The sequence below is a fragment of the Prenolepis imparis genome, unplaced genomic scaffold, assembly GCF_030444845.1.
Source record: "Prenolepis imparis isolate NDT839.2.m4 unplaced genomic scaffold, iyPreImpa1.0 SCAF_9, whole genome shotgun sequence".
NCBI lineage: Eukaryota > Metazoa > Arthropoda > Insecta > Hymenoptera > Formicidae > Prenolepis > Prenolepis imparis.
Genome location: NW_028141167.1, coordinates 14,185,552 through 14,197,572, shown reverse-complemented (window position 1 = coordinate 14,197,572; position 12,021 = coordinate 14,185,552). Strand labels below are relative to the sequence as shown.

The 12,021-nt window shown below is 29.4% G+C and overlaps 2 protein-coding genes across 4 annotated transcripts in view; one reads left to right on the top strand and one right to left on the bottom strand.

Annotated features, from left to right (window-relative positions):
- Flo2 (flotillin-2) overlaps positions 1 to 12,021 on the top strand; it is a 76,489-nt gene that overhangs the window by 21,446 nt on the left and 43,022 nt on the right. The gene's annotated exons all lie outside the window — the stretch shown is intronic.
- LOC145941034 (glucose dehydrogenase [FAD, quinone]) overlaps positions 7,042 to 12,021 on the bottom strand; it is a 140,976-nt gene continuing 135,996 nt past the window's right edge. The window contains exons 1-2 of one of the 3 annotated variants that reach the window (XR_014426113.1): positions 11,250 to 11,649; positions 9,221 to 9,289 (exon numbers count right to left, since the gene is read on the bottom strand). Coding sequence is in view for 2 of the 3 variants with exons in the window: in XM_083046809.1 (XP_082902935.1) it covers positions 7,171 to 9,063 (1,893 nt within the window). In the remaining variant the exon portion in view is untranslated. Of the gene's footprint in view, positions 9,290 to 11,249; positions 11,650 to 12,021 lie in introns of those variants that run through there. The other 2 variants (XM_083046809.1, XM_083046807.1) reach the window with 2 other exon arrangements.

Genomic DNA, 12,021 nt, shown 5'->3' with positions numbered 1-12,021 from the left:
GCACAGTGATCAATAATCACGGATCATCGACTGTTAAATCATGAGTTTGATTGGAGTAATGTGGCGATTTTTGATAGTATAAACCAGTATTATGAAAGAGATTAATTTTCGAAATAATTTTCATCAAGAGACAAACAAACAGTCTAAATCTACAGAGTGACACTGACAGTTTTGATGACATTTATGTTCCGATCATAGAAAATCTACCAAAACTGTAATATTATTGTTTTCATGTCCCCATCGAGATAACCGCTAATATTGTTTATTGTTCTGACTCGAATTCAGTATTAGTCGCAAGGTGTTTGCCGATGGGTGCGTTATGTTTCTAATATCCTTGTTTTCTCGGTCTTCGTTCCCCAGTAAGTCGCTTCGTCTTTTACAAATCTGATTAATTAATAATTCCGACTATCACACTTTGCAATGCTCTATTATACACACTGCATATCGGTTCTTCATATCGGTTGGGACCGCTAGGAGGTGACCCCGCGGGACGGAGCGAATGAGAATGATGACACATAATTTTATTTCACTCGTGTCTGACATTTGAAGCACGTATCCGTTCTACCGCTTATACAGCTGCACTTAAATGTGGTTGGTTGTTTTGATTGTAATTGCGCAAATTAGATCTTAAATATCCCCCTTTGTTACATAACGTCATGTTCTGTTTCACATTTTTCTAGTGAACCATTCTACTCTGTGTATACTGAAGATGGCCCGAAATGGACCGAAACGTTTATCTCATTAAATTTTATTGCACTAAATTAACATCTTTTTAAGTTTTGCAAATGTTTCTTGTATCCAACACCTTTTAATTTCTCGTGGCTCTTGTTAGCCGTTGTATTAGTAATTTTGAATTTATCAGAGCCTTTTTTGTATTAAAATTCTATATATTATAATAATGAGTGCATTTAATTTTGATAAAATAAAAGTTACAGTTTAAAAAGATTAGATAAAAATAATTCATTTTTATTTGTTCCTGTGTTTTTATACAAAGAAATATGCGACATGTAAACATGCTAGCTACTTTTACATTCATTATAATGTAATATAACAAGGATATTTGCAATTTCAATGTATATCATTAACATTACATTACATTATTTACATACATAGAATGTCTTGTAATTAACAGTACAATGGAAAAAGAAGCGACACAAAACGATGTATATATAAGATAAGAAAAAATTAGTATTTTTGATAACTTTTATTTCTTATATTATACATAAAAAAGTGAATGCAAAACATATATTTCATTTAATGGAGTATATCTTATTTCAAAATTTAAAAATAATTTGTTTGTTTTATATCACACACTGGAATCTCTTAATAGCGCTAATAAAATGCGCCGTTTTACTCTAAATAATAACGAGATTGTATCCACGTCACACACACACACACACACACACACACACACACACACACACACACACACACACACACACACACACACATACACACTCTCTCTCTCTCTCTCCCCCCCAAACCATGAAACTCAAGGTGATATCCTTTTTCTTAATACATTATTTTTTAACACATCTGGGAGACAAATATGTGTGTAATTGCACGGTTCTCATGAGTATCTAGAACGTATGAAAGAGATTGTGCACACTATTTCCAGGTTCATTCTAACGAATTATTCACTGTATTTTAAAATATTAAATTTATTCTTTAGTCTCTCTCTTCTAGTCTTTACTTTTAATAAAACCATACAATTTTTTTCAAATGAATCAATTTATCTCGCGGTTCTTTTTATTAGTCTAGTTAAAAATATTTCAAGATATTTTATTTAGAAAAGGAAAGTCTGGACAAATGTACAAATGTAGAAATGTAAAGGTATTATAGCTTTAGCGAGAATGAGATGTGGAAACATGGAAGAGGAGAATAAATATTGGTTAGAGGAAAAAGATTGGAAGTGTGTATTTTGTGAACAGGGATGGAATAATATGAATCATTTTGTTAAGGAATGTGTTATAACAAAAGAATGGTTTGATAAGATAGAGAATAATGAAATATAGAATAATGAGGTTAAGAAATAAGGAGTTAGATAAAGAAAAAGGAGAATTACTGTGGAAACTGGAGAGAAAAGGTAAAAAAATAAGGGAAAAGAATAAGAATAAGAGAGAAGAGAGTGCGGATTAGAGAATAATGAAGGAAAGGAAAGTTGGGAAATCAAATTATCTGCAGGCTGTGATTAAAGGTAGATATTTAAATGATAGAAGTAAATTGTTAATTGTAAGCTGTAAATTGTAAAGTGTAAATTTTAAAGTGTAAATTATAAGAGATATATATAAAAACTAAGGCAGTTAATAAGGAAAGAATAAGGATTAAAGGATGAATGAGGACGCGCAGTATGTGTGATTTATAAGTCATTATTGTAAACCAAGTCCCACTTCTTGACTGTAAGTTGAAGTGAATAAAGTTATACATATTTCAAGATATTTTTATTGTTCTGTTTCTTAATATATAAAATATTTTACAAAATATTTATTTTTGACTAACTCTACTTCTATGTGTAGAATGATACAAAAAAATTTATTTACGTAAAAAAAAATGTTTTTATTTAAAATAATAATGACTTTGAAATATATCTTACAAAACATGAACCAAAAATTGTTTTAAAATATCAAAATTATTAAATGAATAAAATGGAGTATTTATTTTCTGGAATGTTATATTGTATATTATTAAAAATAATAAAACTTGTCCTGCATATCTCATGATCCAAAGCACGCTTTAATTGCATTAGTTAGTATATAATTATTCACCACTCATATATTGCATAATATTACTTATACAAAATTTAGGATATAATAGATATAATAAACCGGATTCAGGATGTAATATACTGTCAACTTATCTAATATTTATTACTATTATGTTACTGCACGTCAAAAAAAAATCATAGATCCGTATTTATAATCATGATTCTGCTGAGAAACTCAGCTAAAACCAGTCTTAAGATATGATATGTCTTAAGACTGGTTTAATAGATGAATCTTGGAAATCAATTTGATATTCGTTCGTAATCTCGATTTAATAGAGATACTCAAGAGAAAATTTCAGTTGATTTTTAATCAAAATGTAACTATTGAACCGTCCCTATTTCAAGACAAAACTCCAATCTGAGTATCTAACCTAATACGCTTTTGACATTATATTATATTATATGCCATTATATTATATGAGGTTTATTATTGTGAAATATATCAAAAGAAATAAATTTATTTAAATCGGGGGGGGGGGGGTTTCTTCAAAATTATTTGATTTAATATTTTTCGTCGATAGCTCTTTAACGTTTGTTTTTCTTTACTTATATTTTTTAAACGGATTCAGCAAAACTGTTTCTTTTAATTTGCAAGGGGAGGTTTAACCCCCCCCCCCCGCCCCAGGATCCGCCAGTGAATGCGACTATTATTTATCGATTAGTAAAATATGCCGAAAAGTCTTTTTTCAATTTATGAATTAATAATAGCTATAAATCTGCATCAATTCGTCGTAAGGTTTTTTGCATGGAAATGTAGAATTTATGCAGATTAATTATGCATTTATTATTACAGGATAACGAGAAAAAGAGCTATCAATATTACTTTTCCATATTATCGAACATGAGTAGTCGCAAAAAAATTTTATTTATTTCGATATGTTTCCCAAGAATAAAATTCCCATGATTTTTTATTTCATAAATTGGCTGCAGTGAAGGCACAAGATTCTAAAGTTTTTTTAACCAATCCATTTTTTTATGACAAATTATTTAACATCGTCTGCTTCGTCTTTTTTTTTTATTATAAAAGCATTATATTCAGTAATAAAAGTTGCATTTTTTCTCCTTATGAATATTCTTTCGTAATACTGAGATACTGAAACATGAAATCCTTGAAGTTTTTTTCCTGCCGAATTCTAATTATTACAAAATTTATAATTATTATAAAAAGTAAGAATAATTCATGAAATAATTTACTATGAATCTCTTGTTAATGAAAAGTTTGTTGATTTGTACATTATTTATCGATTTCGAGTGATCTTTCTTTTGATAGATAAAGAGCTATATATAACATCCGCAATTAAAGAATGTTTTGTGTGATTTTTTCCCCATAATTTCGATTTAAAAGACAAATTATAAGTAGCGAAGCAAAAATGTTTTGTTAAGATTGCCTCTTTTTTCCAAGGACATCTTAATTGCACGTTATTCCAGTAATGCACCACTGGACATGGAAATTCGTTCCATTCCTTTACCAAAGTGAACGTAGAAATATATAGTCATGACACCATTTCCTTCCAATTGGCAGCAATCAATAAACACGAATTACATACCTATTGATTATCGAAACATATTACGCTGGATCGATAAAAAATAACTCGCGCGCAATTTATATAAAAAAAAATACTGAATATTAGAAAATATTATATTTATCCAAAATATATTATGCTAAATTTTATGTATTTTTTTATTGCTTATATAATTAAAAATTCACAATTATTGTATATAAATTGTATAATTGTGTGTTGCATAACTGCATAATGTTATGTTATACAGTTCTATGAAAAATACAATTTAATATATAGTTGTATGGTTGTATGTATTTATAATTGAATATAATACATATGTATACACACTTACATATCCAATTATATTATTCATAGAACTGTAAATATAAAATTATGTAACACACAATTATATATAATGTTTATATACATATGTATAATCGATTATATACGCTATGAGTTTTGTTTTTATTGCTTATTTCAAGAATTTACTCTAATTGAATTGTTTGCAGTTTAGGTTGATTGTAATAATAATAATAATAATAATAATAATAATAATAATGATAATAAATAGCAAAATTTTACAAAACTCATAATTAATATTAAAAAGCCTATTATAATTTGGAATAGAAATTTTTTCGGTATATATAAACTATTTTTATCTTTATATGATCAGTAGAATGCGCTATCAAAGTTTGACCAAATCTTCTTTAAACACTATCATAAACTTGCGTTCCAATTATTACATATTTATAGCTCATAATAAAAAATACCATAAAATATTTATAGGATAGAAAGGAAAGAAGAAAACGAAAGAAAAAAATTTTTTAATAACATTGTTTATTTCACAAATATAACAAAAACATATTTAACAATTTTTAAGATCATCCAGTTAATTTGCAAATTAGCTTAACATTTTATACTAATAAGTCACAAAGTAATACATTAGCATCATAATCACACTTGTTTATGCTATATACACTTATAATAGTGGATGGAAAAAAGCAAGTTTTCCAATTTTAATAATGCTCGATTATAATATTATTAGCATATCAAAAATAAGTAGGCCAAACTTCTCTAAAAAGTATATTTTTATTTTTTTTGTATGAAATTTTATTTTATTTTTATCTTTTTTTTATATTAAAGAATCCATTTTAGTTTTTTAAACTTTTTTAATTCTAAAATAAACTATACAAAATATTATATATTATATACAGTACATATACATATACAACAACATATATATGTATACAGGATGAGTCAAAGTGTTACAAACTTATCTCGGAAACAAAGCATTTTAGAGAAAAAAGTTTCAGACAAAAGTTATTTAAGTTAACGGTTACGTTTACGATTACGGAAGGTGTGTAGACTGGCCCTTACGCACGGAATAATGAGACCAATCAATTGGTGTAAAGAAAACAAATAATGTTTAAAAAATATTTATGTAATTTGCAACATGCAGCTGCGTACTTTACCTTAAAAGCAACTATGTGTTTTCTTTAAACCAATTGATTGGTCTTATCAAGGTCAAACCAATGACACCATCTTATGTCCCCCTTGAAACCATACAACTTTTGTCTGAAACATTTTTCTCTAAAATGCTTTGTTTCAGAGATATACGTCTGTAACAGTTTAACTGACTCACCCGGTATACATATATATCTATGTACATAGTAATGCAATTTTTTCATCATTATGTATATAAAATTATTACTAGATCACTATTCGTTGGGCTTTGGACTCTTATTTCATGAATATCTTGTACACACACACACATACACAAAAGATGTAAAACAATTTAGAGAAGTAGTATAAATTTATGTATGTACACATGTGTACTTACTAAGATAAATCCAAAATGTTATTTTAGTGAATGTATCCAGAAATTAATTAATTTTAAGTCACAAACAAAAATACAGATATATTTTGTTTGATTATAGCAGATGTTTTTGATATTAGCTGTTTAAAAAGATAATTCAACGCAATTTTTTATTGAAACTTGGTTATTACTTGGTTATATTAAATAATAAGAAGAAAGTTTTTAAAAAGCGCGAATATATAATAAATTTTCCAAATTTTAAAATTTTTCCAAAAACAAAGTTTTATACAAAAAAATGTCATTCTAAAAATGATATGTTGAATTAATTTTTTTCATGTAAAAATATCTTCTCGGTTGTATACTCTTAATTATATATTTATTTTATACACATTATTATATAAATTTTTGTATATGTGTATATATGTGTGTGCATGCGCTTGTATGTATGTGTGTAATCTGGAAAAATATAATTATCTTTCAATAATACCATTTATGTTTAAAAATAATGAAACTTATATGTTAACTTATTTGGTATACACTAGAATATTGTATAGCACATGAGTAAATTAAAAAATTTTAATAAAAAAGATTATACCTGAGATGTACTATAATATAATTAATTGTTTCTATAATTCTTTTTTATTTTATAATCTTGTGATTCTGCACCTTGAATTGACCTGCAAAGTCTTATTATTGAGAGGTCCTTATTTTGTTTTTTTTTTGTTTTTTAATTAAATTACATATTAATAGAGAGATTCTATTATATTACCAAGCAAAATTATTTATATATATTATCTATCTTACTGCATGTGATTGAATTATTATAACTATTTATTAAAAAAAGCTTGAAAAATTGTAAAATTATATATTTGTAATGCATTACGATTTAGTCAATCAGATATATCAAAATCACAGCGTATCGTACATAGATAATATTACAAAATTTTTGATAGCTTGATTTATACCAATTTTATATCAATGCAATGCTTATTTATTATAAAAAGAGAGCACCTTTATAAAAAAAAAAGTTAAATTAATACTCCAAGTTAAATCCAAATGACTTTCTTCTGGTCAATTCATTTTTTGCTCTAGTACATACTTTCGCGATTAATTACTGACGATGGTCGCAACCAATCTTGCTTGATGAGGTCGGCACCTTTCTCGCCAATCATGATGACAGGAGCGTTTGTATTACCGCTGCATATCGTCGGCATGATAGACGCATCGATGACTCGTAGACCCGTGATACCATAAACTTTCAATCTTGGATCTACTACAGCGGTAGGATCGGTAGGCGGTCCCATTTTAGCAGTGCCTACAGGATGATAGATCGTTTGAGAAATGTGTCGAACGTGACACTCCCAGTAGGCATCGGAGCCGAATTTGAATTGTCTACATCCGGGCAATTTGATACGATGAAGTCTTGAATCGAATTGCTTGAAGACCTTTGCTTCGCTGATCTTAATAGCAATCTTTGCACCTTCCACCAGGATAGCGATGTCCATAGGATCAGAAAAGTAATTTGCGTTGATGAGGGGGCTGTGGAAAGGATTAGAACTTTTCAATCGTATAATGCCACGAGACTTGGGCCTCAACAGCACAGGTATAATGGTCCAAGCGTCTCGGTTGGTAATCGGTTTAAAGACAGTATTGTACACTTCGTCTGTAAACCCTAAGATTTTCCGGACTTGCACTCCCGCGTCAGAATTAATAGAAGCTGGCGCCATATGAAATTGCAAATCTGGATAGTCGATCGAGTGATTGGCGTATTTTGTATTAAGAAAAGCATAACCTTCAACACCACCCAAAGTCGTCATGGGACCTCTACCGTTGACCACGTAATGCATCGTCATTGGAGCCGCCTGGAAACGATCTTGAACTATGGCAACTGGCTTGTCGACGAGAAATGTCAAACCACCCATGCCTACGTGATCTTGAAGGTTGTCACCGACCCGAAGATCTTTTATAACAGGAATACCAATGTGTCGTAAATGCTCCTTTGGTCCGATCCCCGACAACATCAGTATTTGAGGACTGTTGATGGCACCTGCTGACAATATCACTTCCTTCCGCGCTCTTACTATCTGTCTGCGACCGTCTCTAATGAATTCAACGCCTATCGCTTTCATCGTCAACGGATCGATTACGATTTTTGTTACGTGACTGTTTATAGCCGTATGAATATTTTTACGCAATCGAACAGGTCGTAGAAAGGCTTTCGCGGTGGAGCATCTATTTCCTCTACGAATAGTTCCCTGAGATATCATAAAACCAGTTTGTCGTTCGCCATTTATATCTCTATTTTCGTATCCCATTTCAACGCCGGCTTGAACGAAAGCGACCACCAAAGGTGTCTTCCACGGTGATTCCTGAACTGTTAGATAACCGTTGGTCGCGTGATAAGGACTTTTCTGTAGATACGGATTCCGATTGTCTTCCGATTTTTTAAAGTAGTAAAGGACTTGCTCATATCCCCAGCCGGGATTACCTAGCGATTCCCAATAATCGTAATCGTATCTGTTACCGCGTACGTATAGCATATAGTTCAGAACGCTACTGCCGCCCAAAACCTTACCACGCGGCCAATTGCAACGACCACCTTTCATAGCTAGACAAGCTTTGCCAGTGGGTTCGGTCTTGTACTTCCAATCCAATTTGGTCAATTGCAGATACGCGGCCAGAGATGGTACGTCTGTGATTTCATTTTCGTCCGGACCAGCCTCCAGCAACAACACGTTCCAGTCAGGTATCTCTGAGAGTCGACTGGTAACTACTGCTCCAGCTGATCCCCCACCAATCACGACGAAATCATAATCAGAGTACAGAGGGTACCTGTCGATAGGTCGACTCTCGGGATCTAATTGATCGTAATGATAATAGGAGAGACCTGCGATTAGCAGTGGTACGAGCCATAAACCTGTGCCCATCAAACTGATAGCACCTTTCAAAGCCGATGTCACTACTATCGTGCTGAAGACCATTTTTTAATGAAAATCTCCCTACTTCGCGATTTTTTTCTAATATTCTATCCTTGTTGTCTTTTTCTCTTTCTTTTTTTCTCATTGGTTGTCATAATGGAACATCAGGTAACCACGTGCCGACTTCTTCAGACCAGCAAATGTCCAAAGATGCATCAATATTTATATTTTTCATGATATTTCCATTGATTTCGGTGAAGCATCACTTCTCTCTCTGTATCGAAGCGTCCTACAATAACAAACAAATTAAATGAAAATAATGAAACGAGTTTATAGATAATAGATTTTGATATATTAAATGCTATTAAAATGTTATTAAAAAAATATGTAACACATTTTGATTTAGACGAAGATTTCATTTTGCTTATATGTATAAGTATATATATATGTATACACGTCCCTCTTTTATCTACATTTAATTAAATATGCAACTAATGTAGAATTTATGATCATGGGTTTATTACATTTACAACTTTTATGCATGTGATATTTTTAAACAGGTCTATAAAGATCTGCATGTTTGTTTAAGTGTATATGTATATGTAGTATACATAGAAATACTATACCTATAGAAACTGTGTTTAATATTAAATGTTTTATTGTTAATCTATGTTTAAACCTTATTTTTCTTATATTTTTATTAATTTTTTAATAATCAACAAGAGACGACTAAAACTTTTTATGGGTTACTGCCAGGATAATGATTTTGACATGTTAAAGTCATTAGAATTAAGTTTTTTTGGTCAATATTTACTTTAAATAGAAATCTTGAAAAGATTCTAATTTATAATATTTCGAAAGATATTATAAATTAATTGATAATTTATAAATTAACTCTAAATAGGAATAAGTAAGATAGGAATAGATATAAGCTATATAAGGATAGAAAAACTATTGTAAGTGATTTGATCTATATACTAATTTATAATAAATTATAAATATATAAAAATAAGGTAACACTAAAATATATGTATGTATATAAATGCTAGATTTCTTATTAGTTTCTATGAAACTTGTCACACATACAAAGAACTCACATTTATGACATTAATGTAAAATTAGTATGTTTGAAATTTTCTAATGTCACACATAATAAAAATTAATTATGCATTAAAATCTACTTTTCGATCTTGAAATAAAATATTAAAACTTTATATGAACTAAATTTTAGAATATTAAACTAGAGAAAAAATTTACTAACAGTATATTTTTATAGCCAATTTCAGTTAATATACATCAATCTAATTTACATCTACATATGTATGTATATTGCTCATAAACACAGGCAACATTTGTAAGTGGACAGTGTTTATTGTTTTTCGTTCGAAAACATTAGAAGAAAATGTATAAGTCATATCCGCAAGCAAATTTTTACACGTTTTTTTTTTTTTTTTTATCAAACAATAAGGTCACAAGTCACTTTAGTTGTGGAAAATTAGTAGTAAAGATATCTTTGAATCATATAATTTTAAATTTTATTGAAAAACACCACATAAATATGCACAGACAACGCTGTTTATTTATAGTTCATAGAAAATAACTAAACAATTATTAATATATTATGCACAGACCATTTATGTGTAATAAATATATGCTCATACTAGACTTTATGTGGATCTATAATTTCCGTATATAAAATTTGATATATATATATTTTATAGAGAGCCTTTTCTGATTGAAAAAAAAAAAATTTATTCAACAAGATCCGTCTAGGTTACTTACTGCATAACAATTTTATAATTATAAAAATAATATAACAATATGGCGGTAATAATTATTAGTCAACATACAAGTAATTATTTATAAAATATATATATATTTCACGCCGCCATGAGTAAACTTTTCTCTATTTTTAATTACATTAGATTTTAATTTTTATCTTTGTTTTTATAGAAATAATAGAAGGCTGTGATGTTATATAACATCACAGCCTTCTATTATTTCTATAAAAACAAAGATAAAAATTAAAATCTAATGTAATTAAAAATAGAGAAAAGTTTTCTCATGGCGGCGTGAAATAGCGACATGTTCCTGATCACGGAAGGAAAAGTGATTGGCGTGAATATCACGCAACAAGAGGAACAAGGAAATGCCAGAATCGTTTAGTGAATTAAAGATGGTCTCATGCTCCTATCGAGACGCATCATCTCCGAATAGAATTTATTTTAATTTAATTTAATTTAATTTACCATACGAGAAAGAGATGTGATGTTTATGGCCGGGGCTTTTTAATCCACTTGTAAATGGCGCATAAAATATCTCGTTATACCCGGATCCGGAGAAACGAAATGGTGATCTCATAACGGGGAAAGGAGAAAGTATTTCACTGGCGTAAACTTTTGTTTGATTTGTTTCCTTCCACAAGACGAGACTCTTACGGAGTTATATTATACATGCTGCTTCTTTCCGTGTTCCTTCCGTTTTCTTCCGTTTTTACATCTTTCTCATTCGTCGCTATTTGGCTCTATCTATCGCGTGATTATTATATCGCTGGTCTGAAACAAATTGCATACTATTTCTAACTGTATAATATTGCTAATTAATAATTAGACAAGATCTCGAGACAGCGTGTGTTGACTCGTATATTAGCAAGAGGATTCATCTGAAAAACGGAAATTTGTCATAATTGGCCGATTCAAAATATAATGTATAACATAACATATGTGCATATAAGATTGACAAGAAATGGATTTTTCTATCTCAAATTACTATCTTCGAACAGATTTTCTATAATATGTGTAAACTAAAAACGAACAAAATTCTGAAAAATAAACATAAGCTAAAGAAATTGTTAATTTATAATATTTCGAGAGAGAGAGAGAAAGAGAAATTATTTATTATAACTATTCTGAATAATACATTAATTCTAATTTTGTAACTCTCATAATTTTTAATTTCTTGCATTATATTGTAATATTTTCAAAAATATTTTTGTTTGCATGTAGCAATTAAAATAATCAG